This window comes from Pithys albifrons, chromosome 21 (genome assembly GCF_047495875.1).
Source record: "Pithys albifrons albifrons isolate INPA30051 chromosome 21, PitAlb_v1, whole genome shotgun sequence".
In the NCBI taxonomy this organism is placed as follows: Eukaryota; Metazoa; Chordata; class Aves; order Passeriformes; family Thamnophilidae; genus Pithys; species Pithys albifrons.
In genome coordinates, this window is record NC_092478.1 from 1,842,469 (window position 1) to 1,860,697 (window position 18,229).

The 18,229-nt window shown below is 52.9% G+C and overlaps 3 protein-coding genes across 4 annotated transcripts; 2 read left to right on the top strand and 1 right to left on the bottom strand.

The window, feature by feature from the left end:
• The first annotated feature begins 413 nt into the window (after nt 1-413).
• Nucleotides 414-12,011, top strand: P2RX5 (purinergic receptor P2X 5). Of its 2 annotated transcripts, none has more exons than XM_071575235.1 (12): nt 414-643; nt 2,811-2,961; nt 4,553-4,672; nt 5,624-5,699; nt 6,032-6,128; nt 6,507-6,587; nt 7,367-7,505; nt 8,118-8,254; nt 8,491-8,584; nt 9,105-9,170; nt 9,390-9,472; nt 9,898-12,011. In XM_071575235.1, exons 1-12 carry the CDS (start codon nt 507-509, stop codon nt 9,971-9,973), a joined length of 1,257 nt encoding a protein of 418 aa, XP_071431336.1. In that variant the 5' UTR covers nt 414-506; the 3' UTR covers nt 9,974-12,011. The 2 variants fall into 2 exon arrangements, with proteins under 2 accessions (XP_071431336.1, XP_071431337.1); XM_071575236.1 differs by having other exon boundaries at nt 4,553-4,624.
• A 449-nt stretch (nt 12,012-12,460) lies between these two features.
• EMC6 (ER membrane protein complex subunit 6) lies at nt 12,461-13,923 on the bottom strand. Its single transcript, XM_071575413.1, has 2 exons — nt 13,831-13,923; nt 12,461-13,714 (listed from the first exon to the last, which is right to left on the bottom strand). Exon 2 carries the CDS (start codon nt 12,932-12,934, stop codon nt 12,599-12,601), a length of 336 nt encoding a protein of 111 aa, XP_071431514.1. The 5' UTR covers nt 12,935-13,714; nt 13,831-13,923; the 3' UTR covers nt 12,461-12,598.
• TAX1BP3 (Tax1 binding protein 3) lies at nt 13,794-17,818 on the top strand. The gene is made up of 4 exons (XM_071575412.1): nt 13,794-13,998; nt 15,527-15,646; nt 15,941-16,018; nt 16,237-17,818. Exons 1-4 carry the CDS (start codon nt 13,960-13,962, stop codon nt 16,372-16,374), a joined length of 375 nt encoding a protein of 124 aa, XP_071431513.1. The 5' UTR covers nt 13,794-13,959; the 3' UTR covers nt 16,375-17,818.
• Nucleotides 17,819-18,229: the final 411 nt, after the last annotated feature.

Genomic DNA, 18,229 nt, shown 5'->3' on the forward strand with positions numbered 1-18,229 from the left:
TGCTCAGCTCCAGTTCCAGGAAATCATTGTCTATGGTGACTGGTCCTTAACCACATTCAGAATTGATTTCTTAGTTCCTTAGATTGTGTTTTTGTTGGGAAGATGTAGTAGCCAGGCAGGTACTTCAGATGACTGTCAAGAACCCCGGTTCTCATTGCTCATGCAAACCTTTAAGAAATTTAAATTTACCCTGATGCTTTGTCATCCTGTAAAGGCTGAAGAAAGGCTTCTCCTCCTTAGGAGGGAGAGTCTAAGTGTGTCACCTTGGCTGCTGCAACTTGGCTTCACGTGTTCCCTTCTACACATTTGGTGGTGGGGAGAAGAAGCCTGGGGGCAAACGTGATGGGAGGGGAGGAATGAGCTGGGGAGCGGCTCAGGAAGGAGCTGATCTCAGCGCAGCTGCCGCGGTGTGACCCGAGAGCTGCGGAGGGAGGAGAGCGAGTGGCTGGGTCGGGTTTCAGCAGGGCACGTGTGGGCAGCGGAGCTGCGAGCGCAGCAGCGGGGGCATGGGGCAGGTGGCCTGGAAGGCTTTGTTCCTCTCGCTTTTTGATTATAAAACGGAGAAATACGTCATTGCGAAGAACAAGAAGGTGGGGATCCTCTACCGAGCGGTGCAGCTCTCCGTGCTGGCGTACCTGGTGGGGTAAGTCGCGCTGGGTTTGCTGCGCTGTGACAGAGATCAGGGGAGGATGCTCTGCATGCAGAGCCTGCCGTGCCTCCTGATTTTAGTGCAGGGGCTGGGTATGCCTGTACAGCTGCATTTTGACATGTCTAGTAGAGCACACCTGATTTTTCACCTGCTAGGGGATCACTGGATTCAGCAATACCTTCCAGATTCAGGTCTGGTTAAAAATAGCCCCAGTGGCACTATGGCTTTGTACTGCATTATTTATGCCTTTATTTCTGTGTTCGGTGGGAATGGGGCCAAAGCTTCACACCTGATTCATTAGGAACTGTAGCACTTATGGCCACAGTGCTGAGCCTGGGGACACACCTGGGGACACACCTGGGTTACAGGCAGGACAGCACGACATGCTCGGGTCCAAATGGGAGGGAACCCGTTGGAAAGTGGGAGATTCCTCTGCTGGAGTGGCTGCAGAGCCAGGGCTGTGGGGGCTGAGGCAGCAGGAACGTCACTGCCCTGCATTCCTGTCAGAGCAGGGCATGGAAATAGCTGGAGCAGCGCTCAGGAAAGGCCCAGTTCTGCCAGAGGCTGGTAACTCTGGCATGGAAGGGGCACAGTGATAGTCCTTGCAGGCTCAGACCTGGAATTATCCCACCTGTGTGATGCCTGTGCTGTTGTTTCCTGAGTTTCTGAGGCTTTTCGGGATACGATCCCTGAGTCTGTACCTTCACTGTCTGTGCTTCTGAGCCACTTCACCTTTCTGGCACCTCGAGTTTCCACTGATTAAATATAGCAGAGCCATTTTTACGTGCTGTGTTTATTTTTGGAAAGCTGTGCAGTCCCAGAGCCTGCTCTGGTGAGCAGGGCACAAGTGAAGCCTCAGCAGGAGACTGGCAGCTAAAGGAGCAATCCTGTGGATACCAGTGCTGAGGACACGTCCTCTGTGCAGGAGGGGACAGCACAACCAGTGGCTGTGAGTGGGCACAGACTGGCTGTTTTCCTCCCTTGGCATCCACTTCCTTCTGCAAACCCTTGGCACTGAAGGTCCCTGCAGTGACTCCCTGGCTGGGGTTCCAGCCCACGGCAGCAGGGCCAGGGTCAGCCTGTCTGACTGCTGGATTAGGAACCTGGACCTGTTCAAAGGCTGGTCTGGGTTGGGGCCATCAACCCCCTCTGCACTGTTCCCTGCATGCAGCTGCCATTTCTCCCACCATTCACTGCTGAAAATAAGGGTCTGCTTTTAAGCCCTCCTGGGAGAGGAGATCGGTGTTCTCAGGAAAACAGGGAAGTGGAAACTTCACAGGGGTGGGGAATGTTCTGATCCAGGTTTGTCACACATGGCAGGTGAAGGGCAGAGTAAGGCAGTGCTGCTCAGCCTGGGGTGGCCCTTTTCCCCCTGAGCACAGGAGTGCACTCCAGGTCAGTGCACTGCCAAGGGGAGCTGTGCCAGCCTGTGTCCCACTCCCCAAACCTGCCCCAGCACCCTCAGCTTCTTCAGGCAGCTCAGTGGTTTGTTGTCCTGGCAGGTGATTTTGGCAGTATTGTGGGGAAGCCGGAGGCATTTCATTGAACCAGGGAGTTTCACCCAGGGAAATGTAACTCTTGCTGCTTTGCTTGCACTGCTTGGTGAGGCAGTAGGTGTGCAGAGGCCAAGGTGCACTCAGGTTGTTACCACCACACTGGCTTACAGAAGATCCTGTATCCAGCTGAGAACGTTCCCTCCAGGTTTCTGTTAGGAGGGTCCAGCTCACCTGCATGAATTGCATCTCCCCAGCCTTGGCCTGTTGCTGAGTGGCAGGGACTGGAGATGAGAGAGTCGTGCACTTGTGACACCAACCACACTCTTCACTGCAACGTGCGAAAGTTGTTTTGTTTTCATCTCAAGGAAGACAGAGTCCTGTCCTCCCTCTTTCATTTCCTGAGGTTGCTGAGTGTAGCACAGGACAGGGAGGTGGGAGACTTTAATTTTTTCACCTCATGAGCAGTTATTACATGTTTCCCTATTGTGGTTAAGCACAGCTTGTGTCAAAGAGTTTATTCTATATTTGTGGCAGTAGTTGCAGAGGGTTTGGTGTCACTGGCATGTTTTGATTTGCTCTTGGATGCTGTTTGACCACAATGTGAATCTTCTCTGGTTGACTTGCTCCCTGACCCCCTAATGGTGCTTCCTGCTGTGTTCACACAGGTGGGTGTTTGTTGTCAAGAAGGGCTATCAGGACACAGACACGTCCCTCCAGAGCTCTGTCATCACCAAGCTGAAAGGGGTGGCCTTCACCAACACCTCGGAGCTGGGGGAGCGGCTGTGGGACGTCGCAGACTATGTCATCCCTCCACAGGTTGGCATCACTCACTGCTGGTGTCTCTGCCATCCACCTTCCAGCCTGGGTGCTGGTGGAAAGGCTGAAGTGATGTATCCAGGTCTTCCCTGTGAATAAGCATGAAATGGGCCACCAGAAAGCAATGCTGGGCATTTTCCTTGCTCTTTCCAGCAAATACCAAAGCAGCCTTGTCTCTTGAGCAAAGTCTGTGATATTTGGGAAGCAGAAGGCCTGTGGAGTTCAGTGGCCTGCTCAGCTGAGCAGTGTCTGCTGTCTCCATGCCAGGGCTGGAGAAAGTCTGCATGGAACACCCCAGAGCAGGGCAGATGGAAAGCAAAGGTGGGGCAATTTGAGTGGTGAGGTGTGCTGGAAAGGGGTCTGCTTAAACCTGCCCTGCTGTTTTCTTGTGTTGGACACAATGAAATGCACAGGGAAAAGGTGGCAGCAGATGGGGCACCCAACACCAGTTGGAATTTGCCCAGAAGTGCTTGCCAGGGGTGGTTATGCTTTCCCTGCATGGAAGGATGTGAGGGGGAAATCAGGGTCCTGTGCTGACAGGGCAGAAAGCTATAAATTGAACAATTTAATTGTCTGCACAGAAGAATAAAGCTTCCCTTCCTCCTGCTGCACTCAGAGCTGTGACTGGGCTGTTTCCCCCAGGTCCAGCCCAGTGTGTGCAGTGCAGCAGGAGGGTCAGGGTGTTTGTGGTGCCCCTGTCCCAGCTGAGGGGAGCCCAGGGACATTGGGCAGGTGACTGAGGGGCACAGCCAAGGATGAAATCGTGGCACTAACCAGTATTTAACTTGTCAGGTGGTTCTCCTGGGTCTCAGTGGTCTTGTTACTGCACGTTGACTTACTGAGAAGCCTTGTAGTGTGGTGAGATGTGAGGAGAGCCTGCTGTGCCTCTGGGTTGCTGTGCTGTGCCAGCCATGGCTTCAGGAACACAAACCTCTTGCCCTGGTGTCCCCCTGCCTCCAGCAGCCTCAGGGCTGGCAGACCATGGGCTCACAGGGAAACTAAGAGTGTCTGTGGGCTGTGAGACCACAAAGCCTCACAAGCTTTCCTGCCCCCTGTGCTAATTGGTGTTTGTCTGCTGCACATCTCGGCTGTGCTGTGTGCTGCATCCTGTCTGGGCTGGAGGAGCACCTGAATGTCTGCTACCAGTGCACAGAGTCCTGGTGGGGCTGGGTGGGCTGGTTTGTACTGGAGAGACCTGTGGAGTGGAGCAGGAGGCAGTGAGGGCTGGGAGAAACCTGTCTCTTCCAAGCTCTGCTCCCACAGGTGGAAACCTGAGATCTCTGAGTTTTCTGTGCAACAGGCAGGGTTTGCTGCTGTGGTTGTGGGGGGTTTGTGTGAGATGCTCAGGGCTGCCCTGCCTCCCCCAGGACCGTGGGCTGGCTCTCAGGATTATGTGTGCACCCACAGCATGAGGGACCTCATCCAAACAAACATCCACACAAAAAGCGCTGTTGAATCTCAGCCTGAAAAGCCTCTGACGAGAGGGAGGTTGTGCTCTACTGCAGAGAGCTGCCTCCTCCTTGGAACAAGTACTTTAAAAATAGACCAGGTTTTCTAACTCCTTCTTCCTGCTTTACTTTGTTTATTTTAGGGTGAAAGTGTCTTCTTTGTTGTGACGAATCTGATTGTGACCCCAAACCAGAGACAAGCCACGTGTCCTGAGGTAGGAAGAACTGAGCCCCTTGGCCCCCAGACCCCTCCAAACCCAGGGGTAAGAACTGGCAGAGGACACCCAAGGATCATCGAGCAGAGGGAGGATGGAAGGAGAACAGGTGTTTTCTGTAGTGTAATATCTCAGTCGGAAAATCAGACTGGTTACTGTAAACCTGGGAGGCTCAGCTGTCCTCATTTCCAGAGGTGCTGATCATGTAGAGCCTTCCTGACTTGAGGTGGTGTTGGATTTCTGTCCAGCTGGAGATGAAGCCAGGCAGTGCTTGCTCAGGGTCAGAGAAGGCCATGGGAAAACCACTTGGAGGTGACTCAGTGTAGTTATGGGTAGAGGAGACTCTCTAAGAGCCCCATCCTGGGAAGGGCTGAACACTTGGACTTTCATTACCTTCCACACACAGGAGGTTTCTTAGCACCTTCCAGAGCATGCCCTGCGAGCCAAAGGCAGGAGGTTCTTGTGCCATGTGGAAGTGTCCTCAGTGGAGCCGTGGGTTGGGATGGGCACGAGGGCACGGTGTGCCGGTGGCAGAGATGGGTTTTCCCTGGCACAGGCAGGGCTGGGAGCAGGGCTGGGTTGGTCGGGGCACGGCTGGCCTCTAGTGGCTGCAGGGACAGAGGCAGCCTGGCAGAACTGGTGGGTGAGGTTCGAGGTTGGGTATCTCTTGGTGTGAAGTACCGTGGCCTCCTGCCTGGTTTGGGGAAGTGCAAAGTAATGTCTGGGTTTGTCACAGCCTGTCCCTGTCCAAACTGAGCAATGCCCAAATCAGGACAGTGTGGCTGAATTCTGGTGTTCCTGGGGGTGGGATGTGTCCAGGTGGTTGCATGACCCACAGTTATTGCTTCGGCTGCGTGTCTGTAGAATTCATGCAGGGAATTCCCCCACTGCAGCAGCACTTTCCGAGTCTTGTGTCCTGTTGCAGATCTCACTCGTGCCCTCCTCACAGAATCTCAGAGTGCTGTGACTCTGATTCTGTGACTCTCTTGCACTCTGCAGAGTGACAGCATTCCCGATGCCCTGTGCCATGAGGACGAGGACTGCCAGGAAGGGGCAGCAGTGGTGGCTGGCAATGGTAAGGGGAGGGTCCTTCTTCCTGTTCTATTTCTGGTGTTCTTCAGAGGCCTCAGCCTGGTTACACCCCCAGACATCTCTGAAAACAGAGAGCAGCAAAGCCTTTCTTTTCTTTACTATCTTTTATTGAGATTGCTGCCTTGCCTACAGCTCTGCAGTGGCTGGGCCAGGGCACCCCGGGCTGCTCAGAGGAGCAACAAGAGAGTGTTTGTTCCAGCTGAGAGGCCCTTTCACAGCAGGGAGGAGGGAGAAACTCCTCTATTTTCACATGCCCTGTAGACAAGGAGAGGAGGTGGCTCCTCCGTGTGACCTTTTCTGTGTGTCTGCTCACAGGGGTTAAGACTGGCCGTTGTTTGAAAGACAGGGACAGCATCAGAGGGACTTGTGAGATACTGGCCTGGTGCCCAGTGGAGAAAAGATCCAAGCCCAAGTACGTGGCCATCCTATCCTGTTTCCAAGCGCGAGTTGCTTGGCTTGCGCATCACTCAGGGCAGTTTCTGTGTTCCCTCTGCTTGGGTTCTTGCTTGAATGCTGGCTGTTGGGTGCAGGAGGGAGCTCTGCAAGGCTGGACTGACCCTCTGCTCCCTCTGCTTTGCTCACGGGCTGTCCCAGGGCATTCCCAACTCTTGGAACCTCCCTTCAACCTGCACCCTCCTCACCAGCTCCTTGTTGGCAGTGTGGGGAAAGTGGCACTGCTGGCCTGGTGCTACCAACCTATTGGATGAGGCTGTTTCTAGAACAGCAATTCAAGATTCAGCACGTGGGCAGGGGACAAACATAAGCCAGAAAACAAACCCTTGTTTTTCAGGAAACCACTTCTTGGCAGTGCAGAAAACTTCACTGTTTACATCAAGAACTCAATTCGCTTCCCCAAGTTTAAGTTCTCCAAGTAAGTGCAGGTGCTCGGAGATCCCTCTGTCCCCTCCACCAATGACCTCTGTTTGCCTCACTGTCCTTCTCCTGCTGCAGGGTTGGGATGGGGAGGTGGGTGTTCCCTCTGCTAAGGAGAAGGCTTTGACTTCAGCCTGTGCAGAAATAGGGAGACAATGAGGACCTGAGGCTTCTCAGAGAGCAACTGGGATAAGGAAGGCTGTCCTTTCCCAGATGAGATCTGGTGGCCCCAACAGCTTGGGATGCACCACAGCTCCTGAGGCAGAGGGACCTCTCTGCCAGCCTGTGCATAGTCGGGTTCCTGAGCTGCCACTGCTAAACAGATATTCCTCCTCTTCCATAAAAATATTTGGACCAGGCTGGGGGAAATGCAAATTTAAAAATATTTGCTCACATGTGCTGCTGCAACATGAACAAGCTAAAGCAGTGTAGAAAGGTGTGTGTTGTAGCTATTCTTCTGGGCTCAGATAGGCATTTGTATAATCCTCATTGCTTTTCCTTGAGAGAACCAGGTGGCCCTGGAAAAGACTGGCAACCTGCTCCATGCCAGTTCTTTCCTGAGCCCAGATTCAGCTGGCCAAGCCCCTGTCTGTCCTGGAGAGGGGCCAGGCTGCTTTCCCTGGGCCACCAGCAGGGCAGCTCGCAGGGTGACAACGCTGGTGACACAGTGCTATGTCAGGGATGTTGGAGAAGTCTTTGGTCTCTGCAGTCTCGGTGTAGACTGTGGAGGCAAGGACAGAGGGAGACAAGGTGGGTTTCCCTCTTCCCCACACGCAGGATGAACGTGCTGGCGACTGATAACGAGTCGTACCTGAAGACGTGTCGCTACAGCGCCGAGCATCCCTACTGCCCCATCTTCGTGCTGGGCAACATCGTCCGCTGGGCTGGGGGCGACTTCCAGGAAATGGCCTCGGGGGTAGGAGTGCCCCTCGGGCTCACACGACTGCCCAGCTGGCTGTGCTGGGTGCTGGGTGGCCCTGAGGGGAGCCACTGCCCACTGCCTAGGAAACCCTCCTGTCCAGGCTGCACTGGAGAGGTGCCAGTGCTTAAAGTCAGTCTGGTCCCATTTATCCTGTCCCCAGGGAATGGGAAGCAGGATGACGTGGGTCCTCTGGCAGAGCTGGTTGGGTCAGTTATCTGTTAAGTCTGCTCAAACCACTGCTCTGCCAGTAGAGATTCTTTGTTTCATTTCAACGTTAAACCCAGAACTTTGGGGACTCCATCCCTGCATAAAAGAGAATCTTCTCCACTGCAGTATATTACACCCACTTAAGTTAGTGAAATCAGTGTCCTGGGATGAGAAACCTCCTCCTGAGATGCCAGCACAGGGAAAGCTGAGGCTGTGTGTAGGGTAAGGGGATTAATATCACACACAGCCCATCCAGGAGTGTGTCTGTGCTCATGTCTGTGACCAGAAGTGCAGCTGTTCTTGTCCCTGGGGAAAACTTGTCCAAGGGTCTGACAAATTTGAAGACACTTTAACTGAACTAAGCTTAAACAACTCACCCTGTCTCTCTCTTTTGTTAAGGGTGGTGTGATAGGAATTCAGATTGAATGGAACTGTGATCTTGATAAAGCCCCTTCTGAATGTAATCCTCACTATTCTTTTAGCCGGCTGGATAACAAGTCTGCAGAATCGTCCATCTCTTCTGGGTACAACTTCAGGTGGGTCAGGAGGAGGCCACGGTCAGCACTGTGGTTGGGCAGGGCTGCTTTGACTCTCCAGGAGCTGGAGGTTGGCAGTGGAGTGGCATCAGCCTGTGCCAGGCACTGCCCCAGCCAAGCACAGTGCAGTGCAGAGGAGGGAGGGAGGGAGCTGTGCTCCTGGCAGGCTAGAGCTGGTTTGAAAGGGGAACAGATCTGTTTGAAGAGATGAGTGAATTCAGAGGAGTGTGTTCCAGGTTTGCCAAATACTACCGGGATGCTGAGGGGGTCGACTACCGGACGCTCATTAAAGCCTATGGAATCCGCTTTGATGTGATGGTGAATGGCAAGGTGAGGTCCCAGTTCAGAACAGTCCAGAGCCTGGAGAGAAAAAATGTGGGGACATTTCTCAGTGGGAAGGGAGCTCTGGGTTGAGGGCAGCATCTCTGACTTGTCTTAGGAAAGGGCTCTCCCCATTGATCCATATGGAGCTAATCCTGCCTAAGAGAGATGACCTGGAGTGCTGCTGAACTTACAGCTGGTTCTACCTAAAACCAGGCTCATGTAAAGCCCAACAGAAGTAAATACATCCCAGACTTATTTTCTATCCATATGCACTGCAGAAAAGAAGGAAGTCTAATCCAGGGATGATGCAAGCTCCAAAATGCAGCCAGGGACAGCTGGACCTGAGCCACACTCAGACCTTTAGTCTCCAGGATTGTTCCCTGAGGATCTTCCATGGTTGTGCCTGTTCCATGGCAACAAAACACACCCACGGGCAGCAGCAGCCTCCCCTGTGTAGCACCACACCCTTCAGTTTGTTCTGTGGGTTGCTCTCTCTCTGATTTCTTCATGACTTTTCTTCTTCCAGGCAGGGAAATTTAACATCATTCCCACCATTATCAATATCAGTTCAGGGCTGGCGCTCATGGGAGCGGTAAGTGAATGTTTTGTCTTAAAGTAACATATTGGGACCCAGATCCCTCCTGTAGCTGCAAGGAGGAGAAATATAATATATATACCCCATAAAACGCTTGGAGAATGAAGGAAAACACAGCTTGTATGAGTTATTCTTTAATTAATGCTCATTGCTAATGAGATCAGAACACTTATTCTTCTATTCCAAAGATGAACCACAAGTTCTTTCTCTTTGCAGGGAGCTTTCTTTTGTGACCTGGTGCTGCTGTATCTGATTAAGAAGAGTAACTTTTATCGGGGCAAAAAGTACGAGGAAGTGAAGTAAGTGGGCTTGGCTTTGTGTTAACGTCATGCCCTGTTATGAGCAATAGGAATAGAAGATACAGGAGCACAGTAACTGTTAATGCCAAACAAAGGCCAATTGCAGGGAAATAGATTCCTCCAAATGAGTTCAGCCAAGTTACTGGCTCCCTCTGTAATTCATGGCTACAGTGAGGTGGGGAGCAAAGGCAGCTGCTGTGTCACAGCTGGACTGTCAGTGGCCTTGTGCTCTTGGTCCCTGATGACAGAGGCTGGAAATGGAACAGCTCCAAAAGCCTCATGAAACTGAGATATGGGGGTTGAGCTGTACGGAGGGGCCTTTGGGGTAAGGTGTGACTGGCCTGGCTGGCAACCTCTTGCCCATGTTGCTTTGTGAAACAAAACCTGCCTCTTGCCCTGTGTGTGACCTGTGCTTGTTTCCTCAGGTCCAGCTCCAGGAAGTCGCTGTCTAGTCCCACGCTGAACGGCAACCAGAGCCCAGAGCAGCTCGGGGGGCTGTAGACACAGCCAGGGCTCTGCCAGCCGGGCCCGTGCGCCAGGACAACCACACGGGTGTGAAATCACACCAGCACTGCAAGCTGGAGGTCAGGGCTACTCTCTGGTACCAGGATTCCCAGAGGAGAAAAAGGTCCTGTAAAGACTACACTTCTTCCCTGAGATTTCCCTGGTGTCCTGAGCTTGCAACACTGTGTCGTCACTATGGATTTATAAAAGGATTTTATAAAAGGACAAAGAAGGCACCAAATGAATGTTTTTATATCCACTGATAGATATATCTCTACCTATGCCAATAGCCAGCGTTGTCCTGTGGCTGTGCTTTGATTCCATGTGTGGAAGAGCCATGATGGGAACCACCAGTGGCACTTTGAGAAGGGCTGAGGCTGAGATCTGACCTCCCTCCTGCTCCACTGCCTTCCAGTCAGCGCTTCAGCTCCTGCCTGTGTGATGTGTGTGGTCAGCTGTGAAGCACCAGGACTGACTGGTTGGGAAGTGCAGGGAAATGTGGAACTGGAGCAGCTCCCAGAGCTGGGGCAGGGGCTGTCACCCTGCAGGCCTGTGGCAGGGTGGGGGCAGCCACTCCTGTGGGGGTGTGTAACCATTAGGGCTGAAAATGGTGCTTCTCCAGGAAAAGCCTTCCCAAGGTGCTCTGCTTGTCTCAGGAACAGCAGGAGCAGGGATGGGTTTAGGTTCTGCCTCCTTTGTTCAGTGCCTGGTTTCATTTGCTTGGGATGGTCCTTCCTGCAGCACTTACCCATTGCTCGTGATGGGGAGATCAGGATGGGGCACTTAATGCTTCTGCATTTCTCAAAGTACCCCAAACTGTGCTGCAGACTGAAAAGGGGAGCTTTGCCAGGCTCCTCCAAACACACAAACAGCAGGAAAATTTAGATGACATCTGTGCTACTTCAGCACCCTGGTGACTTCCAGGAAATACAAGTGCTTCTTTGTTTCTTAGTAGAGAAATCAGTCTCACTGCAACCCATTCTGTCAATTTATGCTCATGTGGGGATGTAACTAACCTCAGAAAAGGGCTTATGGAATATCATTGTTTAAAGTTTGCATTTTCTTGAGCTGACAGGAACTGACTCACCAGCTCCTGAGGACAGCAGTGTATCAATATTTCTGCCTCATTTAAAGCTTGCACAGTGTGGCTCGGTACAGGCTGAGCAGTGGTGCCAGTGCTGACACTGTAACTGCTGGGAGTCCTTGTGATAAAGATTGAGTGTTTCTGTGCACTCTCTGAGTACCAAGATTTAAAGGGCTCCTGCTGCAGTGTCCTTATGTATTTCTGGAGAGCAGGTGGCCTTCAGGGAGCTGCTGCCATCGAGTGTCTGCACAAACAGCACCAGCAGCTGCACCCACCTCTCTGTAACTGCTTTAAAGGGCTTACTCTGAGGTACAGGTTGATTCTAAATTAAAATCACCTCTGCTAGCAATGTCAGACTCTGAATCCAGCCCTGATAGCAACCCCACCCAGACTAGTTTGCTCCCTCTGCTTCTCTGTAGTGAGTCAAAAATGTAGCTAGAAAATAGGATTAAGCAGTGGAATTAATTTAGGATAAGCTGTGTGCCTCTGATGCTCTGGGCTCATCCAAAACCTCTTCTCTTCATGCCAGAAGTCTCTCTTGTAGGCAAACACAGTTCACCATGAGTGTAACTGCACTAGTTGGGCCCTTCAGAGTTACCAATGCAACAGCCCAGGGTTTAATTCTAGTTGAGCAATTTCTAGATGGTGAAATACATGGTGAACCCCACATGTGGCATCCAGCCCAGGCACTAACATGCAAAACTGACTGTGCTGTGCTGAAACCACTGTTTTAACTTGACAAAACAACCTCCTCTTGTTAGAGGACCAAAGCTATTCCCTGAATGTAAGTCTTCAGGTCCCCCAGATTCCCTGTTTCCATTCTTCATACTGTGTAATACAATTCCCACAATCCCTGCTGTTAATAAAATATAACCATACTCCTTCTCAGGAGATAGTTTCTTCAGTTGGATTTTTTTTCCTCCTTGTATTTAATGTACAGCAATAAAATGTGTCCCTTTAGGGCAAGGCTCCCTGTTCTGTACAGTGTGTCTGAGGTTGCACACATCACCTCCAACAAAGTGTTTGACTTGTGACAGCATCATTTAGTGGCTTCTCTGGTGGCCAGTGCAAAACATCTGTGACAGGATCACTTATAATTACACATACAGATAGCAATTGTGGAAGAGAACATTTGCACTGGCAAATCAAATACATTTACTTGCACTTAATTGCCTTATTTCCTTGTCAGTGGGTAATTTCAGAGTGCTGTCACACACTGCTCCAGCAGTACTTCTGTGTGTGGGCAGACAGCAAATCCAGAGGGGATTGTAACTGGGGTGTGTTCCCAAAACACAAAGGACACAAGAGATTGCATTAACCAAACTCCACGGCCCTGCCTGCACTCAGGGACAGCAGTCAGTCCTTACCCAGCAAACAAACACTAACAGGAGGCATCCGAGTGGTGCTTCACATTCAGTTTAATTAGAACAGTGCTACTGATTAATTCGTACTTGGACATAATTTACAGACGCGTTACCGACAGGAGCCAGGGAGCGCCGTTTGGGAGGTGAGCTGGCCCGGGTGCGGCGCCGTCGGGCTCAGTACACGTGCACCATCCCGTACAGGAAGGTCCAGAACAGCACGTAGGTGAAGAGCCCCCCGACGAGCCCGCCGGTGAAGAGCGGCCGCCGCGACTTGAAGTACTTGTTCCAGCGGCGCCCGGCCTTCAGCACGAGCAGCACGGAGAGGAGGACGGAGGCCAGCAGGTAGAAGATGAAGCCGTGCAGGCCGGTGAGGCCGAGGATGCCGGCGGTGGCGCCGGACAGGGCGGACACGGAGGTGCGGCAGTAGTCCAGGATGGCCGCGTTGCCCCGCACGGCCGCCTCGCTGATGAACTGCGGCCCTTCGCGCTTGGCCACCACTGCGGCGGCCATGGCTGCGGGCCGGGCTGGGGCTGGGGCTGGGGCTGGGGCTGGGGCTGCTCCTCGGCGGCTCCGGCACTGCGGTGAAGCACAGACACGCTGCACGAGCCCGCCGGGCCCTCAGCGGCGCCCGGGCCGCGCCCCGCGCCCGCTACCACCTCTCATCCACGGCGGGGGGCTCTGCCGGGACCGCCGCGGCTCCGGGAGCGCCTCAGCTCGGGCACGGCCTCAGCTCCGGGACCGCCGCGGCTCCGGGAGCGCCTCAGCTCGGGCACGGCCTCAGCTCCGGGACCGCCGCGGCTCCGGGAGCGCCTCAGCTCCGGGAGCGCCTCGGCTCCGGCACGGCCTCAGCTCCGGGAGCGCCTCAGCTCCGGCACGGCCTCAGCTCCGGGACCGCCTCAGCTCCGGCACGGCCTCAGCTCCGGGACCGCCTCAGCTCCGGGACCGCCTCAGCTCCGGCACGGCCTCAGCTCCGGGACCGCCGCGGCTCCGGGACCGCCTCAGCTCCGGGAGCGCCTCAGCTCCGGCACGGCGTCAGCTCCGGGAGCGCCTCAACTCCGGGACCGCCTCAGCTCCGGGACCGCCTCAACTCCGGCACGGCCTCAGCTCCGGCACGGCCTCAACTCCGGGACCGCCTCAGCTCCGGGACCGCCTCAGCTCCGGGACCGCCTCAACTCCGGGACCGCCTCAACTCCGGCACGGCCGCGGTTCCAGGACCGCTTCAGCTCCGGGACCGCCTCAGCTCCGGGACCGCCTCAGCTCCGGGACCGCCACTCCCTCAGGCCTCGCACCCTGCCAGGGACAGCACACACGGCCCGTCACCGCCCGCCGGGCCCGGCCGCGACCCCTGCGACCCAGCCCGACCTACACCGACCCACCATGACCGACCCCGACCCATCCCGACCTACCGCGCCTCCGGCACCGCCCGCCCGCCATCTTGGCGCCGGGGCCGACGGGACGGGAGCGGCGGCGCGTCCGGCGGGCGGGGCGGGGAGAGCGACTGAGAGAGACTGAGAGAGACGGACAGACGGACAGAGATGGCGTTTGTGCCGGGCCAGCCCGTCACCGCCGTGGTGGTGAGCGGGGACACGCGGCCGCTGGGGCACGGGTGGCGTTTGTAGCGGGACAGCCCGGCACTGCTGTGGCGGACGGGGCCGGGGCGGGCGGGGCCGCGCCGGGAGCTGCGGCGGGGCCGGGGACAGGGACAGAGGTGGCGGTGGTGCCCCCACACCCTGCGGGCTGTCACACGGCGGGGCGGATCCCCCACAGCCCCGGCCTGTGTGCAGGCAGCGGGTGGAGGCGCCGCCGGGCCCGGGAGCGGCCGCGGGCACCGCCACAGCTCGGCCGGGCCCGCCGGGCCCCGCGACACGAGCGGGTGGGACACCCGAGGGACAAACCCCGGACCCGGGCCCGGGGGCTGCGCGGGTGTTGCTTGAGAAAGTCGGGAACGAGTGGCCGTGGGAAGCGCTTTCCCCGGGGCCGGACCCGCAGCAGCCCCGCGGCCGGTGCGGTGCCCTCGGCCGGGGCAAGATAAGCCCCTGCTTATCTGGGTGGGGTTTAGGAAGCAGAGCTTTTAAAGTGAGGTAATTGCTTTGATCAACGCACAGTGCAAGTGAGGGACTCTGCGCCTTCCGCTGGCTGGGATGTTCAGGGGCATTGTGCGCTGGGTGTGTGGCTGCACAGCCCCGGCTGTGTGAGAGCGACAGCCCTACGGACACGGACACGGACACGGACACGGGCACGGACACGGACACGGACACGGACACTGCCCTGCTGTGCCCGGCCTGCATCCCACAGAGGGCCCGTGGCAATTCTCATTCCCATTCTTGGCCGTGCCAAGAATGGTTTGGTTGGAGGGGACCTTTAAAAGTCGTCTCATCCAACCCCTGCAATGGGCAGGAGCATCTTCTTCTAGATAGGCTGAACCACCTTTTGGAAGGTTATTGTATCAGTTAAGACCATGGCTTTTCATCTTGACTCAGGAATTGCTGGCATTTGGACAATGCTGACATAATGCATTAAGCTTGTCAGATGCTTGTGCAAGGAACCTGCCCCTGGATTACAAAGGGGGGATAAGTTATCCAGAAAAAGAACCATCCTAATAATAGGTTGTTATTTTTGCTGATAGGACTAGCAGGAACACCAGGCACGTGGATAACACGCAAGATGAGGTTGGTCATAAGTGACTGCTGGCTATCAATGCATGAGTCATGTTTAAAGAGACCTGCTCTGGTTTTCGTGGTGTTCCCTCCTGTGCCTGGAGAGCTCAGTAATCAAGATGCTTGGCTGTGCAGTGACATGAGAATGCTTGGGCTGAGCAGGCAGTGGCTTCCTGTCCTGCTCCTCTGTGGCAGGACAGTTCAGAGCCAGCTGCTGTCAACACCAAGGCCCTGTGTGGCTGACAGAACAGACAGCAAGTGCCACAGGACATTTCTGTGCTGCCAGGGGGCTTAGAGCTGTCTGCTTACAGTGCCCAAGGGCACCAAACTCTGAGCAGCCTGCTCTGTGAAAGTCTAACTGGGTCTTAAGTGTTTGTGTCTGAAACACACAAGATTTCTTCCAGTCATCACAATGCTCAGCTATTTTTCCTCCTTCCCTTTTCAGCAAAGAATTGAAATCCATAAGCTTCGTCAAGGTGACAATTTGATTCTGGGATTCAGCATTGGGGGTGGCATTGATCAAGACCCTACTCAGAATCCTTTCTCTGAAGACAAGACTGACAAGGTCAGATGCTCTTTTTTGGTAGCAACTCCTTCTCTAAAGGCTGAGAGATCCAGCTCAGCATCTCTCATTGTGCTCTTACATTGCTGCTGCTGAGGGTACTCTGTTGCCCCATTATCACTGGCAAAGTGAGGTTGTTTAAATGACCTCTCCACCTTTTCTATTTTCCAGCATTTCACAAGCCTTTTTTAACTAGAAACCCATAATACACTGCAAAGTATTTTTGCATGGTAGTAGAATGGCCCTTGAGTATTTAGTGCTCCCATATTTAGTAAATGAACATTTCTTTTTTTCCAGGGTATCTATGTAACAAGGGTGACAGAGGGAGGCCCAGCAGAAGTTGCAGGACTCCAGATTGGAGATAAGATCATGCAGGTAAGCACCAAGATGAGACAGGACTAATGTAGTACCAGGTGCACGCTGCAGACAAACATCTGCTGGGGGAAAGAGTCTTCTGGATACATCACAGGACAATTTGTGGGGTTTATAAATAGACTGAGCTGTGGCATAAGCAAATCCACTGCATGGTTCTGATAGAACAGTTACAGGAGCAAGTCCCTGCACCTGCCTCATTTTGGTTTCCTTTTTCCCAGGTGAATGGCTGGGACATGACCATGGTGACCCACGACCAGGCGAGGAAGAGGCTGACGAAGAGGAACGAGGAGGTGGTGCGGCTCCTGGTGACCAGGCAATCCCTGCAGAAGGCTGTGCAGCAATCCATGATGTCCTAATCCATCGTGGAGCTGGGGAAGGGGTAGGGAGGGAGATGGATAGACTGGTATCAAAGAAAGCAGCAAACACTAGACTGGAACAGGTTGTCTGGAAGGAGTGCACGTTCCTACCTGTGGTAAACACTACTTTTTTATTTTAAGTTCCTCTGGTGTAACTGGCAGTAGTGAAACAATCCTCCCCTCAGCAGAGTGCTCACTAAAGTCTGCCTTGCAGGTACATGGCAAGACTTTGTTGTCATGGCTTTTGGGACAGGACAAACTCTAGTTACCTAAGAGCAACTGGAAAAGCCTTAACTTTGACAGGATTTTTCTGTAACACAAAAGCTTCCTATTTTAAGAGGAAATGTGGTTTCTGATGTGAAAAACCAGAGGATTTGCTGTGCCTAAGCCTTTAGAAGTGAGCTGTCCTGTCCCCTCTGCCATCCATCACATTAAAATGCCAGGATTGAGTTGCACTCTGCTGTGGGGAGGAGCACTGCACTAATCCCACACTGTGTGCGAGCTGGAGAGTGTGCTGAAGGGTTTGGGGCATTGCTGTTTCCTGCAAAGATTCTCTGTACAAAGCAGCCTCTTCAGACAAGAAACAACTGAGTAACACAAGTGTAGAGTAATCCCTGTGAAGTACACTCCAACTTCATGGACACTACAGCTGAACCTCTCTGGCAGAGCAAATCCTTAATTCTCCTTGTTCCCTAGTAATTTGTAATGTCAGGTGAACTCAGTTTAAATTACAGGAATATGGAGCAGGAAAGAAAAATGTTGCTAAACTTATCAAAAAAGCTGCTTATATGTGTAGAGTTTTCAATTCTTCATTCCACTTCTATCAGACTTGAAATGGGAGGGGTGGATTTTGGTTTGTCTTCTAGAAGACTTTGCTTAAATCACTGATTGATTGGATGCAAGAGATGAATATGCCATTAATTTGCAAAAGTGCCTCTTGACCACATTTAAACTTCTAGTAAGATACTAAGTTGTTTAAATCAACATGCCACAGGATTGAGGATTCTTGCTGCAACACTAAGTTCATGATCCAGCATCCTGTGGTTTGTTACAGCTCCACAATTACCCCAAAACTGGAGTTTTTAATCCTCTTCAGTTGATTTATACATATCTATACTTTCCTTAAGCAGTCTTCAGGTAAGCTGTTGTAAATAGAACATGAGGAGGTGGCAGACTAAGTTATTCAATACATTACTGCTGTGCCATGTATGGACATTGATTGATGCATCTCAGACTGTTCTGTACACACCAGCAGATGCCTCTTTATCAATTTTATATCTATGGAATTACTACAATCCTGCTTTTGAATTTTGTAACTTAAGAATTTGGTAAATTTTAAGTCTTTCAAGTTGAAGTTATTTTTGTTACTATAAGGGATACACTGCTATTTGTACTGCTATTTCACTTGATTTTACACACAATAAAATGAAGTTTGATTTCCTGAGCTGTTTCTCCTTACATTTAAAAGTGCCACATCACTTGGATGCCTCCAGCTGAGGCCTGGACTGAGGTTACCAAGGTCTGGGTTCACTGGTGGAGAGTTGTGGTGTTACTGAGCTGTCAAATCTGACCTGGGCTCTTGCAGGGGAGAACAGGGACTCTGGTTTTCCTTAAGCTGACATCAGGTAAAACATTAGGTTTCAAGCATTCAATTGTTGTTCAAATGCAAGTGCAAGGATTCCCTTCTGGTTCTTTTAAAAGGTCTAACACTTACCTTCCAAGTAATTCTAGACTTTGATCTCTACCTTGAGAATACCATGTGTAGTTAGAAAGTTGGCCAGGAAAAAAGGCTTATCCTTAAACTTTAATCTTGGGACTGTTAACAGGACCCCCTCATTTGATAGATCTTCAGTCT

Coding starts and splice junctions, on each gene's coding strand:
- P2RX5 (XM_071575235.1), top strand. CDS start 507: ATGGGGCAGGTGGCCTGGAAGGCTTTGTTCCTCTCGCTTTTTGATTAT. Junction 644..2,810: donor GTGCTGGCGTACCTGGTGGG/GTAAGTCGCGCT, acceptor GTGTTCACACAG/GTGGGTGTTTGTTGTCAAGA. Junction 2,962..4,552: donor ACTATGTCATCCCTCCACAG/GTTGGCATCACT, acceptor TGTTTATTTTAG/GGTGAAAGTGTCTTCTTTGT.
- EMC6 (XM_071575413.1), bottom strand. CDS start 12,934: ATGGCCGCCGCAGTGGTGGCCAAGCGCGAAGGGCCGCAGTTCATCAGC.
- TAX1BP3 (XM_071575412.1), top strand. CDS start 13,960: ATGGCGTTTGTGCCGGGCCAGCCCGTCACCGCCGTGGTG. Junction 13,999..15,526: donor AGCCCGTCACCGCCGTGGTG/GTGAGCGGGGAC, acceptor TTCCCTTTTCAG/CAAAGAATTGAAATCCATAA. Junction 15,647..15,940: donor CTGAAGACAAGACTGACAAG/GTCAGATGCTCT, acceptor CTTTTTTTCCAG/GGTATCTATGTAACAAGGGT.